Genomic DNA, 14,672 nt, shown 5'->3' with positions numbered 1-14,672 from the left:
AGGCACTGGGGTCTGACAGCGGGGAGCAACCCATGTGCTGCAGGAAGGCATCCACCACCAGCCCTGCTCCATCCTGCAGCAGCTTCCTTGTGTCACCGAGCATGCAGGAGGAGAAAGAGGAACCATGGAACATCCACAGCAACGAGGGCTGCCCCAAACGTGGCACTCCTCAAAGTTTCTCCGGAGGCCGCCACCGCTCTGTAAAGGTTTGCATTAAATCTGTCACGTTAAGGAAAATAGTGGAAATTACTCAGATGAAAGGCAGACCCCTTCCAATCACTTCATAAAAGAAGGGCCCCATTAACACCTAGTGAAATATTAGCCATTAATCAGGCTCGGCGCAGAATAAAACCATCCACATTTATCATTATTGGATCCTTAATGAAGTGATAATGGGAAAGCTGGGGAGCTGTGATATTAATGTCTCCTAAGAGGCAAGAGCAGAGCCAAGGGCAGCAGCCAAGGTTTTTAATTTACTGCCAAAAGCTCGCACCGTTTATAGCACCATTCATAGCACCAATACTACCCCGGCCACGAGCAGTGCTTGGCTGTGAGCAGCCCACTTTGCAGAGCCTGCCCACCCCCAGCACGCCCAGCTTGGCTTTCCCACAGCCCCCTGCATGGGGATGAGGACACCTCTCCCAGAGGTGCAGCATGCATCGGGATGGCTGAGCAGGGAGCTCTGCCTGCGTGCACGGTGCTGAGGGGGAGGAGAGCATCATGCCTGGCCAGTCACTTTGCCCACCCGACAGAACAGACAGCAAGGAAGAGGAGGAAGAAAGACAAGGAGGAAGAAAGACAAGGCAAACGCGACACCCATTTGTCTCTGCCAATTCCCCCGGATCTCCTGTTTCCAAAACCTCCTGTTGAGAAAGATGACGAAAGTGAAGTTATTTTGGAACAAATCAGTTCCTCTGAAGAAAACTGTTCATTTGTTGGGGGAAAAAAAGGAAACTGCTCTGGACAGTTTTATTTTTACGTTTTAGAGGGCGGTGAGGTGCTGGCAGTGCTGCCCAGAGCTGGGGGTGCCATCCCTGGAGGTGCCCCATGCCATGGAGGGGTCCTGGGCAGCCCAAACTGGGGTGCAGCCAGCCCAGCTGTGAGGTCCCTTCCATCCCAGCCATGCTGTGGTTCTATGATTTCCCAGGAAGGGAATGGCTGGAGCTGGAGTCACTCTGGATTAAGACAGGAAGCATTTGCAGCACTATGGGGCCAGGTTCAGCCAGTCCATCTGGCCCCAGACCATACATTTTGGCTCATACGCCTGCAGCACTGGCACCTCAGACACACAGTGAAAGCCAAACGCTCTGAAGCCCATTGATGACCCTCAGAGAAAACACCCAACACAAAGCACCTTTTTTTGTGCCACTGTTCCCCAACAGGCTTTGTGACACTTGGCAGCTCTCTTCAAGCAGATCTCCCAGCTGCTTGCCAGAGTAAGCAAGCTTGGGCATGATGCAGAAGACCTTCAGTCCTGAAGCACAAAGGAGATGCAGGGATGTGATTACCCCCAAGAGCTGGGTTCTGAAAGCCCCCTGCGATGAGCTCAGGCTGTGGGCACCAGCTCAGGCTGGTACTGACACCAAGGGGGAGGGGCTGGCTGCTTTGGCAGTCCTGCCAACACCCCAACTTGTCAGATATCAGCTTAAAGAACAAAGCAGGAGGTGCACAGCCTCCTCAGAAATCCACCCTCCAATCCTCCTCTGAGCGGAGCTCATGGCTGCACAGTGACACCACTACTCACCGTGCTGGCAGGACGGAGTATTTGTGCCATGAGATTAGATCAGCCACACGGAGCAGGCTAGTCTGTCTGGGAAGAGTCTGAGTCAAGCGTGTCCTATTAAATTAGGGCTGGATTTTCAAAGCAGCTCAGCTCCCACTTAGGCTCTGTGACAAATAGGCAGATTTTTCAAAGGAGCTGAATGTGTTGGGTCATACTGGCTGCTGAGATGAAGTCCTTTGAATACGTAGCCAGAGCCCAGCTAAAATTCAGCCCCACAGCCTGGGAAATCCAACTCATCTCTGCTCTCCCACGTATCGCACGGCAGCCTGAGGCAAAACCGGCAGCACCACGGCGTTCTCAGAGGGGTTGGTGAGCAGCTCCCTGTCAAAGCAAGGCTCTGGCAGCTTTGCCCTTTGATCAGCTCAGCAGCATGGGTCAGGAGAGCTAAGCATGAAGACTTCCTTGCCTTTTGTTCCGCAGAATTAGCAGAGTTAATCAGAGTGACAGCGACTTCTGCCTCGGCACAGAAGAAAGGTCAGTGGCTCAGGCTGGATGCGCGACTGTTTTCCGGCCAGTTGGAAAACAACACCATGAAAGCTTCTAGCACACGAACTGCTGGCACGGAGGCTCTACTGGGATCAGACGGGGTTCCCACACCACACTAGGAGCTGTCTCCAGCAGCTGTGCCATGGCCTCACTTTCTCCATGCCTTTTGCCCACAGCTGAAGCTGTCACAGCAGTGGTGGCTCTCTGCAGAAGTGCTAAATGTAACAATCACATCCACAGTGTGACTGCTTACCTTCCTCTGATCCCAATTACAAGAACTTCACTGTTCCCGATGCTTTTACTGTGGATTTGCTTGTGCCTAATTAGTAGACTCTTTGACAGAAAGATATTAGCACCCTTGACAGCTAGCCCTAATTTAAGTAGTTTCATCTGCAATGTTTATGGTCTTATTTACCCCTGCTCCTAATTAAATGCATCTGAATATCTGCAGAGGGAGCTCTCATGATTTGTCCATGGCTCTAATTAAAATAACCTGGATGTCCATGACGTTGGTGCCTGTCAAGCCAGTCACCAGGAGGTGACGCCCACGCTGGAAGTGGCTGAAGAAAGCATAGGAGTCATTGTTGCTGAGAAAGGTCTCTGCATCGAGGCCTTCCTGCAGCGCCTCAGCCACCAGTTCTGGGCTGCAGAAAGCCCCTGCTGCCTCCGTGGGTCCATCCTGCCCATCCGTTCCCCCGCTCAGAAATACGACATCACACCTGCCCAGGCTGCTGGCCTCAACACCCTGTGCTTTGTGCAGCCCCAGCCCCACTCGCAGAGCCAGCTCTTGGTTTCTCCCTCCCTTCCCAGTTCCTTGAAGCTGAACCGTAGTTTCTCCTCCAGCCAGGATGCAGACTGGTTTTTGGGGCTCCAGTCCTTGCAGGGCCTGCAGAAACTCATCCATGTTCAAGCCTGGGATGTCTAACTCTGCCGCCAGCTGCAGGAGATTCCCCCTCACCTCAGAGCCCTGAGGCCCTTCCCCAAGGCTGGCCAAGTGCAGGCAGAGCAGACAGATCAGCTGGCAGTACAGCACAGCAACACGGCCAACGTCCCCGCAGACCGCTGCACTGAGAATCAGGGTTGCATAGCCCAGGCCCTCTGCTTGGCGCTTGGCCTCAGCTAAAGCCAGTGTGTTGGACCCAATGATGACGTTGCAAACGTGGGAGTAGTCTTCTGCAGCAGTGGGCTTGGTGGGTGAGATGGAGAGGACTGCTTCCACGGAGCTGGGCAGGCTGTGCAGCAGGTTGTATTTGGCCAGGATGTGAAGGCAGTCTTGGACGCTGTGGGAGCTGGCAGCAGTGGGCCCACTCGCTATGATGTCCAGAGGGTCACCAATCACGTCAGAAAGGATGAGGCTCACCACCTGCCAAGAGCACCTAGCGTGGGTTCAGCTGACACACCAGTGAGAGAACAGCTTCTGGGTGAGCTGAGGTGCTGAACACGCAGTGGGAATGAGCAGAGCAATGAACCAGCATGATGGAAACTCCTGCTGGGTGAGGGCTGGGGTCTGCTCAGTGGTGCGACTGGATGGCCAGTTCTGAATTCCCCTCCTCCACCCCCCTCCCTGAGAGTTTGGGCCCTCAGTGAAGTCACAAATCCAAAACAACTTTGGTCACTTGCTTAAACCACCATTTAGGAGGCAGACCTCTGTGCAAGCAGAGGTTTCCTCTGATTACCTGTGCAGGATATGCGAGGCGGGCCAGCCCTCCACCCTTCAGCAAAGACAGAGTTTTCCGGACAGTGTTCAGCTCCTGTATGGCAGCTCCTCGGGAAGCCAGCATCTTTGTGAGCTTCTCCTTCTCCTCCAGGAGAATGGGAGGGATGGGAGCAGGCAGTAGGGCTGATCCACCCCCTAGGATGCAGAAGAGATGGTACGGACATTAATGTGCACATTACAGGACAGGAATGAAGCTGGGCTGTCCAATAGCTGAGCAGGAGCAGCCTTTCCCCTTCCCTCAGCAACCTGTGGAGGGGAGGCACAGCTAGTCAGGGAAGTGGCAAATGAAGTCTTCACCACCAGGCTTTAATCATAGCAGCCCAGCACTGTCTGCAGTCAGCTACACTTCACACAGGCAGCATAAACCTCACTGGAATAGGGTACCACAGAGAAGGGCCAGAAATTCCTATTCTCATGACATCAGGTTACCAGAGTGTTCCCACACTCCTTTTCCAGGGCTCCCTGGATGGATGAGCAGTACTACACACTTCAAGACTCACAGAGCATGAAGCATTATGCAGATGGAGATGGAAAAAAGAAAGCTATGGCTGCACTAAGATAGGAAACAACCCCCCTAACTGCACACATCTAGGTCTGGGAGGGAAAAAAAAAAGGGAACAGAATAATATAGAACAAAGCACACCCAGGGTGATGGTTTTATCAGTGGAAATCCTATCAGGGCAACTGACACAAGTGGGCATCAGAAATGTACAGAAGAAGGTAAGGAAAAGGATCAGAATGCTAAAGTGAAATGGGTAGAAAAAAACAGAATGGAAAGGAGAAAAATGAGAGTAGAGAGTGAAAACGCACAAAAGTACAGCTGAAAGCTACCGTCAAAAGGCAAAATCTGCTCAGAGGTTTGGGACAAATCAGCATCAATAAAACATGATGAGCAAGGAAAACAAATGCAAATGCCTATGCCTAGGTTTCAGTCAATAGCCAGGATTCTAGCTGAGAGGCAGCAGCAGTTGGAGACCGGCTGCTGTGTGGGAGTGTACGTGCACCACAGCCACAGGTAGGTCCTCATGGGCTGAGGAGTCTCTTGGAGATACCAGTAGCCAAAGGACAGAAGGACACCCAGGGGAATCCCTAGTGAGAACAGCTAGATGTCAGCCACTTGGGTGACTGCCTAACAGCTCTGTGCTCTCTGCACCACATCACGCTCCAACAACCACAATGGAAACAATGACAATTACCAAGCAGAGACCAAGCGGTTTCAGCAGAGCTGCTCCAAGCCCCTGTTTTCTTTTGTCCTGAATCACTCAGCCAAGCTTGAACTGTGGCAATGCTACTGCATCCCTTTGATGCACAATATCCACTTCCTATACAGCTCTGGGCCTGGGGACGTCCTGACCCAACACTCAGGGCCTGGGGGTGTTTGCCTGGATGTGGTCAGGGCTGACCCCTCAAGGTGTGCAGCTCCCTGCTTCAGAGGCTGGGGCCTCATGTCCAGTTGCCACAGGAAAAGTAAAGGGAAAGAGCAAAGCTCTGAAGGTCAGTCCCAAATTACACAAGTTCAGAGCTTGTGAGTCAACCAAGAACTACTTCACCCAAGTCTGCATCCCCAGATTTAAGGAAGAGATGAGAAAAAATGCCACCCTTGCCAAAGGGTGAGAGCAGCTGACAGCCTGTGTGCCACCATCACAGCCTGCACAGCTCAGGAACTCCCCAGAACTTGGGGCAGCCCTGCGCCTTCCCCTGCTGCACTCCTGGAAAAAGTCTTGTGAGTGAAGGGAGAGGAAAAATCACTGAAAGGGCCAGAGCAGCACAGCAGTCCCCTGCAGCCAAGTAGCTGGAAGGGCTGCAGCAGCAGGGGCACTCAGCACAGCCTATTCCCCAGTGTACCCACCTGAGATGAGCACAAGGAGCAGGTCATCTGCTGTCAGGCCCTCAGCCAGCTCCCGAATAGCACTTGCTCCCCTAAGAGCCTCTGGGTCAGGGAGGTTGTTCTTGGCACCTTCAATGACCTGGATTCTACTGTGTGGCTTCAGCAGCATCTCCCTGCAGGGGAAGGGAAGACAATCATCACTGACATGAGCACCTGTGCAGGCAGGCTGTCACCCAACAGAGAATCACACCTGGTGCACCAGAAAATGGACATGGTAGGCACCAGAGCAACAACAGCTGAAGACCGAGGGTGTTCACAGAAACATCCCACAGAGGACAAATCTGGCAGTTTACTCCCACCCAAACTGTGCATGTGTAGGCTGGCTCTCTTACTGCATTCCTGCTCGCTGCAGGCTCTCCTGGATGCCCAGTGGCACGCTGATGATCCCCTGAACAAGGTGGTCTCTCAGGATCTCTTCAGCCGCTGCTGCCATTCCCAACACAGCTTTGCCAAACCCCACCAAGTACAGGTCCCTCTTCAATGGGAAGGCACGGCCGTTCACCAGCAGCTGAGGGCACCCCTCTCCCTGGAGCTTCAGTGCCCTCTTCAGCATTGGAGCCGGCCTGACGGTGCCCACTGCGCTGCGGAAGAGGGACAGCACGTGCTCACGGAGGGACATGCTGCCTAGGGTGGCCAGGCTGAGCCGCTCTGCTTTGTGGGTTAGGCTTGCACACACGTTGCCAACACTGGTGAGTCTTCAAGAAACCAAGATCCCCCAACCTACAAGTGAAAGAGACCAATTTCATTAGCAAAAGAGACAGGGCTGACACAAGGAGAACAAGGAGGCCAAATTATGCACCATGGAAAGTTAGCTCCTGTTTTCTCCTCAGTAAGGAGCCATATCAGCTGCATTTTCCCCACTGCTTCCTAGGCAGTAGGGAGGGAAGCGCAGCATCACATTCAAACTACCTGTCAGCTTTTGGATCCCTTGTAATCCCATCACTTCCTATAGGGAAGGTGAGCCCTGCCAGCCAGCTTTTCCATCACTGTACATTTGCCACTGGCAAGCCATCATTTCAATTTGCTCAGCGTTTGACACCCTTCCAAACCATGCAAGCTGCTCTCTCTCCTAGAGAGAGCAGGGTGGCCGGGTGGAACAGCTTTTCGCTCCATGAACTCTCTTCCACACACCAGCCAAATGCTGTGCTCATTCTCTGGCCATGCAGTGCCCCGTGGTCCCCTGCAGCATCAAACGCAGACTTTGGAAAACACAACAGCCTTGTTAGCTGCCTGCTCACTTACTGCTTGTGGCTGTAGAATGACCAGGAATGAGGATGCCCCATCGAAAACCAAATTAACACCTGGCTTCATTCTCCTTTATTTTTCTGTTCTTTCATTATCCATTAAAATAACACTTAGAGCCCAAACAGAACTTCAGATCCAGACAACGTTCCCAGCTGGGTCTGTGAAAGCACATATGAGCGACTGTCTACTACTAGAATTAAACACAACAGATATGAACATGCAACGCAGAACCTCAGCTGCTCAAGGGCAGACACTCATCCAGACACTGCAGAGGCAGCCCCTGCCAGCACTCATTGCTGATGCCCTCCCAGCACTCCTTCCCTCCATTAGCTGGCACTGAGTTCATTGCTGGTTTCTCAGAATCGAGGACCCCTGTGATCTGCATCTCTCCAGCTCATGGCAGTTATGGTGCAGGCAATTAAGGTAGGGTGCCAGGAGGCTGAGGCAGCCCTGGCAATATTCTTAATTGTTGAAACATTCAAATTACCTGCCAGTTAATTCTCCCTCTACTGAATGGATGCGTTTCAGTGCAAGGCCAGCTTCTGCCCCCTGTTCTCAGAGAACACACAAGTCCAGAGGTCTCTTTGTTCTAACACACCCACAGCATTGCAAGGTGTTAATCATTAAGCCAATGAGCCTTCCAACAGCTCCTCTGGGTCTAAATCTGCCTTATTTTCCTGCAAATACATGAGACAAGCTGAAAGGCTCTGTGAAAACCTCCACACAAGCACCTTCTCAGGCAACAAAACTTGGGCACATACCGGAAATCATTGGAAAAAAAGGCCTTGGAAACAAAACCAAATGGCAGATCACAGGTTTGCTGGATAATAAAGGATTAAATGTCCATGAGAAACAAGTTTTAAAGGCAAAACCCAGGGCAGATAAGTTAACTATTTAAACTGCCTCTAGTTATTGCTCCCTTTAGGACTGTCTTTTCAACCCTGAGAAGAGATGAAAAAGAGTGTTCCTGACCACTTCATTAACAAGTTCTCATGGCAGCTGAGTCTGCAAGCAGTTTAAAAACCACAGAGCCTCAGCCTTCCTACAATGAGGACCTGAGTAATTGTGCCAATAGCAGTGAAGCGAGACATACACCTTAGGAACTGAGACTGCATATACAAATACACATATGAATGTACACAACAAGCAATTGCTCACCACTCACTGACCAATGCCCAGCTAGCCCCCCCAGTGAAAGGAAGAGCCAGATGAACTCCCACCCCCTTGAAAGCTCTCCTTCCCCACAATGTCATATGGTAAGGAATATCTCTTTGGCCAGTTTAAGTCAGCTGCCCTATTTCTGCCCCCTCCCAGCTCTTCAGTGAGAAAATGGAATGACCTCAGCTCTGCGCAACACTGCTTAGCAATAACAACAAACACTGGTATGCAACCAACATTGTTTTTCACCTAGAACCAAAACATCATACCAGACACTCTGCAGTAAACAACCCTGGCCCAGCTGAAACTAAGATGGCAAGTTTAAGAAAATGAAGCCCCAGAGCTTTTAATAGGCTCTGCCTTGATGGTTCATGGCTGACCCTGAAGCCCAGGGGAATCGAGCAAAATCAGACCTGCAACTGCAGAGCCTGTCACATGTGGCCTCCCAGTGGCTCCACTCAGCTCCAGCTCCAGACATGACACAGCAGGCACGAGTCATTTAAAAGCAACCCTCTCCTGGTGAAGCTGAAAAAATACATGCCAGCTTAACTCATCTAGCACTTGTGTACATACTGCTTATGCTTGCTCTAGCCTTGAAAGCATTTCACTACAATAGCAGGCATGTAATCTATTTTCTGCACTCTGAACTCAGAGTGTAATTTAACCACCAAGACCCGATCCTAAGTCTGTGCAAGTCAGCACATGCGCATCTTTCCTTTGCTTCAGTAGACCTTAAGACATGCTGTCTGCACAGAAGCCCTTACAATGACCCCAGTGCACAGGTAAGCATGCAGAACAAACCCAGTGCAAATCTCCCTGCATCTAGAGGCTACTCATCAGTTCACCAGCACAACAGAGAGTTGCATTTGGCACAGACCCATCAGCTTTGGAGGTCTCCATGTGTAACTCTGCTCCCTGTCAGCTCTGATTAGACACACAGGCTCACTGGAGGCTCCCCTTGGAATGGGCGTGCTGCTAATGATGTCACAAATCCATTTGAATGTAATTTATTTATACATCTCAAGCACTGGGTACTAAATGTCAACAAGGAGCAGCTATAAATCAGTGCTAAGAAATCAGCTGTAGATATTCAAAAACACACCCACAAAACCATACTCGTTTCACGAGGGCTCTAAAAACAAGATCAAGAAAACTGCACACCCCGCAGTGAGGGAGGAAGGAAAAATAACCCAAATAGCAGCCCTCCATAGATGGAAGGTAGAGAAATGATGTAACTTCCAGCAAGCTGCTACATCTTGCACGTGGGAAAATACCATCCTTGCACCTCTGCATTCTCCTCCCTGCTGTCTGGGAGGAATTCAGGGTGGAAGAAGGGGCTTATGAAGTGACTCCCATTGCTTTACACGCTGATCTTCATTTCCCAGTTTCTCAGGGAAATCACACAGGGATGAACAAACCCTCTTCTCTGAGGATCCAAGGTCACACGCTACAGGCGTGAGGTTTTGCACCTTCCCTTTGTCCCTGCTTGGGACAACTGGGAGTTGGGGAATATTCCTTCAGTAAGTTTTCCAGGAGTTCATAATAATCTTAGGAGGAAAACGATGCTGAGAACCGCCTGTTACAAAGAGAGCTGTAAGGGGCTTAGATTAATCCCCTTTAAATGAAAACTTCCTCAGCTTTCATTGGTGAATAACGTTCACCGTCTACATACTTGTTTGCATGCATTACCATTATAATTTCTTTCTTCGCAGGGCTCCTCCTAAGTCAGTAGAAATTTCCACTAACTCTCACTGCAGCAGCAAAACCCCAGTGCTTCATTTTCACTTTCTCTGGGAAAAAGGGAGGGAGAGGAGTTGGACTGTGATAAAACACAGGCAAAACACTCGTTTGCACTACCTTTCATTAACTTTTTAATTAAAGCAATTCTGCAGGCAAGGAGCCAACGTCAGAAGGAGACAGAAACAATCCAGCACCAGGGCAGACATGTGGCAAGCTGCCAGGGAAATTGGATGGTGGCAAGAGACCAAAAGCACAGACACAGGGGGGAACAGTCTGAGCCAGGAGCTTGGAGTCACACTGGGGAGGGAAGGAGTGCACAAATGAGCTGTCTGTGCCTATGCAGCAAGAAAAATGAGCCAATGCCTTGCTCCATGGCAGGTATTTGAAAGGTGGAAAAATATTCCCCAGTCTCCCACCAGTGAGTAGAGCACAGTTATTCTGGGTGCTATGGTTAGAGGTTTGTTTGAGGGTTTGCATCACAGGCTTGTGGTTTTCTTAGAGTTGAGGCAACTGGGCTTGCTGCAGGTTGATTCAATCACACAGCCCCAGTGTTTCAGGCTGTGCTTCAAGGCCTAAAGATGCTCAGAGATGCCAAATTTAATTGAGGTCTTTGGGGTTCTAAGGCAGTTTATTTCTCCATCAGGACTTCTATGCTTTGCTCTCGTGTGGCAATGCTTGGTGGCTGGCCCATGGCATACAGAGCACACAGGACTCCAGAATCCCTGAGGGATCAAACCCTTTAGAGAATAATTCTGAGTTCAAGCTGCAAAAGACAGATCACATCTTTGTTTCAGCAGTAAACTACCAGATACAGCAAGTTTTAAGTGTCTCTTGCTACTCCTTTCACTTGCTACACAGCGCTCTCCTGGCCTCTTGGTAGGTAAATTACCATTAAGCTCACCAAGGCTTACGGCTTCCATTTTTCACGTGGGAGTTTACCTATGAAGTACAGCACAGCGGAGATTTTACTGCATTCAATTCCCATGTTCCCACTTACTGACACATCTCTTCTATCATTTGATAGATCAAATTTAATCTGCCTGCTGAGCCCTGCTCAGACTCAAACTTGATGTTCCAGATGGTCCCAAAAGCACCACAAGAAAATTTTCAAGGAGATGCACTGAGCCCAGGAAGAAAACAAAGCGGTAAAGTTTTGTTCCAAGTGACTACTTGGGGAAGGATTAGATGGGGGATTTTTCAAGACTAATCTCTTTAAATGAAAATTTCAGGATTTGATTAATTTTTTAATCTGCGCATGGATTTGCATACAATTACTGCACCGCCTCAGTCACACTGTGTAAAAGAGAAAATATCTGCAGCTAGGATGGACCAGCTGGTCACTGCTCTGCTACCAAGAGCCAGGTGTACAAGTGGATGTGCAGGAACAGAGGGGTCTTTCTGCCCCAGCTCAGCACAGTGCTCCTGCTGCACCCACTGGGAGAGAGGAATGTGGTGGACAGAAGATGTATGAGGAGACCAGGGAGCTGCACACAAAGTTTGCTATGCAGGGAGGGGAAAAAGCAAAAATGAGTCTGAGCACCTTTGTTTCAAGAATATGCTGAGCTCTGGGAAACCCAGGAGCCCTAATTTCTAATAGATGGCTTTCCAAATGTTTCTTAGAAAAGAAATATGTTGCTCTCATGACTGATTTACTCACCAGGAAAATGTCAACAGGGTCTCTCTGCCTCTGATGAGGAACGCAGCCTAAGGCTGAATACAGAGAAGATAAGTGTTCAGTTCAGCATTTTATATACAAAGATCAGTATCATTAGTAAAAAAAATTAACTGTGTTTGACATATGCATCTTACTAGTTTTTCTAGGTCACACTCCCTTCACTGCCTATATACCTTTTGGAAATGATTTTCCCTTGCACTGGGGATTGTAGGGCAGAAAAATTTTTCACTAAGAATCCTTCTGTAGCTAAATGCAGAACAGTACTACCCTGAAGCCAAGTCCATGCCAAGTCTACTTCCTTTCATGTTGTAATTTCTCAAACTCCCTGTTCTGAGTCAACTCACAATCAAAGTGAAGAGTCATTTAGAATATGGGGAAGGATCATAGTATTCTAGAGAAGATGAAAAGTTGCCAGCCTTGAGGACTCAAATAATAGAAAGGACTTGAAATTCAGTCCTGCAGAATACAAGGGCATGCTCTTTGGAATGAAGAGCAAAAAAAATATGAGCTCCTTAGTTGAAAATAACACGAAGACAAAAAGCAAGGAATATTAATCAGTCACAGGATGACAATTATGCCTGCCCTCTAGGCTGAGATGATAGGCAATGGGGAAAGCAGAAAGCAGCAGACGTGATCTACCTTGACTTCAGTGACATCGCTCTCATTAGCAAGCTGAAGAAGTTCTGGCTGAGTAAATGTACTGTTATGCTGGCTGCAAAACACCTCGACCACTGGGCTCCGAGCACAGACATCAGTGGCTCTGTGTCCAGATGACAGCTGGTAATGAACAAGGAAGTCCTGGGTTTCAGTTGGGGTTTATTTCACCCCACAGCTTCCTTAGTCACCTGGGGACACTGATTATTTAGTAATATTAATTAATTCTGTATCCCACTAACACTAACCTGGGGGAATGCACTGAGTAGTAAAGTTACCTTCCAGAGTCACTGCAATAAACTGCAATAAGCGTGAGGTTTTGCTGCAGGGACAAGATCTACATGCACCAGGGAAGGCTGAAAACCAACTGGTACAACCAACTTATGATCAACCTGATCATAGCTACAATTAATTGAAGGGAGGTTGTGAAGACAACAGATATGAGATGCTGGTAGTGGCAGGAAGTATAAAATGGCCACAGTTTGCAACTTGAGATGTTCATATCAGACATGAGCAAAAAGATCTTTATAGGGAGAATAGCACAGCACTGGATCAGGGAGGGAGAGATGCTATGGGCTCCATGATAGGAGATAACTCCAGAGGTCCCCTCCCACCAACACTTCTGAGGTCACATACTACAAAAGCAGGGATTCCAGAGCATCACATTTAGCTTCAGAAGTCCACAGAGCAATGCTAAGTTGTAGGATTCAGGTGCTCTACACAAGTCTTCAGACACAGCTGTCACCCACTGAATCATCCCTCCCAGCAGAGTCCGGGGAAAATGTATTCACCTAAGTAGTGTTCTTTCCAGAAACATTTCTTGGAAGTTCACATCCACCCATCCAAGCTAATGCAAGCACAGGCCTGTTTGTATTGCGCAAGTTACAGTGGTGCCTAATATAGAAACGCATATGTAGAATGACTGCATTTGATCAATATTACTCAAGCAGCAATTAAACCTTTTTTTTCCTATTAACTAGTTTTGCAGGGGTACCATCTACATTATCAAATCAACAGCCCACGGTGTTATACAGCTCTAAAACCTGGCTAAGTACTGTAGGTGTTCTGAAGGAAATTGCCTTATGATGGGATCAGTGAGTCATCTTCTGGGCCCAGATGAGATAATCCAGGCTTTGATGCCATTTACACTGTGCAAGAAGCATGCTGTTCTGAACTTCTCTAAAGCCTTTCATGATGTGAAAATCGATGGTAGGTTTTGAACTGACCTGTAATGGAGCAGCTGAACCTGAGACACTCCGAAGCAATGAAAGTGCATTCTGTGGAGACTCCTGAGGCTTTAAAGTCCTGCATCCACCTCAGAACAAAACTTGGTGAATCATTCCGACATCGCAGCAGGTAGAGGTGAATCAGGATAGGTGCCAAAGCCTGCAAGGACGAGCAGTAGAAAACAAGCAGTAAAATAAACATCTCAAAAAAGGCTTTTGTTTAACTGACTAAAAGCCACGCACAGGTAAAATAATGACACGTTTAGACGACGTACAGACCGCTGCCAAGTTCCCAGGCTTATCGCAGCATGACCGCAAGAGGGCAATATTATTCTGAAGCAAACTTTCTGAAGCGGAAAACTCAATTAACATCCACACAAGCAACTTTGGCTTTTACTTTTTATTGATGCTTTCTTCGTTGCTTTTAAGTTTATTGAAGGCCGAGACAACAAAAGATTTCCATTTTTCTTCTCAAATTAACACAGCAGGGGGCTGGAAACCATCAAATTGGTGGGGGATTTTCACTTCAAGGTTTGAGATGTAGGGAAACACAAACATAGATCTTGGTAGCAGTATTTATGATGGGTAAAATGACAGCCCAGGGGCGTCTGCACCACAGCACCTACCTGAAGAGCCAAGGTGTCTTTCTTGGATGTTCTTTAAGTGCTGTCAGTGCTGTAAGAGCACAGTGCCATAGCCCTTGTGTCGGTGCAATACTGCTTGAAGGCTGCTTTATGCAATTAAAAGCACTGTAAGTGTAGCAATATGACTAAAAACAGCATTTAAAAGCAGGAATTCTGTCAATGAACCAATGAGGTGGACCTACAGCAGCAACAAGGGCAGCAGCGATAAACCTGAGGCAACCCTTCCAGCACCAACCTGAGGGATGCACTGCAGCCCCACAGAAGGCCGCCTCACAACCCTTTTCCTCATTGACTTAACACTGCTTTTCCCCACCCGCTACGAGCTTCACTTCACATTCTTTAAGAGCTGAGGTCATAACGCCAACAACCCCACACAGGAATGGACAGAACCGAGCCCAATATCCACCACAAATCCCTCCCACTGCCTCCTTCAAAATGGCGGCCGCCCCTCCCCTC

The 14,672-nt window shown here is 48.9% G+C and overlaps 1 protein-coding gene and 1 long non-coding RNA gene across 8 annotated transcripts; one reads left to right on the top strand and one right to left on the bottom strand.

Annotated features, from left to right (window-relative positions):
* Nucleotides 1–2,719, top strand: LOC146758392 (uncharacterized). The gene is made up of 2 exons (XR_014934877.1): nt 1–206; nt 753–2,719. It is a non-coding gene; the product is annotated as an uncharacterized LOC146758392 (long non-coding RNA).
* On the bottom strand, nt 2,549–14,670 carry GLYCTK (glycerate kinase). Of its 7 annotated transcripts, XM_085517113.1 has the most exons (8): nt 14,199–14,642; nt 13,573–13,732; nt 11,675–11,727; nt 9,967–10,067; nt 6,207–6,594; nt 5,836–5,987; nt 3,946–4,121; nt 2,549–3,632 (listed from the first exon to the last, which is right to left on the bottom strand). In XM_085517113.1, exons 5-8 carry the CDS (start codon nt 6,491–6,493, stop codon nt 2,730–2,732), a joined length of 1,518 nt encoding a protein of 505 aa, XP_085373239.1. In that variant the 5' UTR covers nt 6,494–6,594; nt 9,967–10,067; nt 11,675–11,727; nt 13,573–13,732; nt 14,199–14,642; the 3' UTR covers nt 2,549–2,729. The 7 variants fall into 7 exon arrangements, with proteins under 7 accessions (XP_085373239.1, XP_015730098.1, XP_085373242.1 ...); XM_015874612.3 differs by lacking the exon at nt 9,967–10,067 and having other exon boundaries at nt 14,199–14,670; XM_085517116.1 differs by lacking the exons at nt 13,573–13,732; nt 14,199–14,642 and adding an exon at nt 12,332–12,472.
* Between the last annotated feature and the right edge of the window lie 2 nt (nt 14,671–14,672).

The sequence above is a fragment of the Coturnix japonica genome, chromosome 15, assembly GCF_054131305.1.
Source record: "Coturnix japonica strain WE chromosome 15, WE-NBRP24, whole genome shotgun sequence".
In the NCBI taxonomy this organism is placed as follows: Eukaryota; Metazoa; Chordata; class Aves; order Galliformes; family Phasianidae; genus Coturnix; species Coturnix japonica.
This window is presented reverse-complemented; position numbering and strand designations above follow the sequence as displayed.

Coding starts and splice junctions, on each gene's coding strand:
- GLYCTK (XM_015874612.3), bottom strand. CDS start 6,493: ATGTCCCTCCGTGAGCACGTGCTGTCCCTCTTCCGCAGCGCAGTGGGC. Junction 5,988..6,206: donor CTGCAGCGAGCAGGAATGCA/GTAAGAGAGCCA, acceptor CTTCCCCTGCAG/GGAGATGCTGCTGAAGCCAC. Junction 4,122..5,835: donor GCTCCTTGTGCTCATCTCAG/GTGGGTACACTG, acceptor TCTGCATCCTAG/GGGGTGGATCAGCCCTACTG.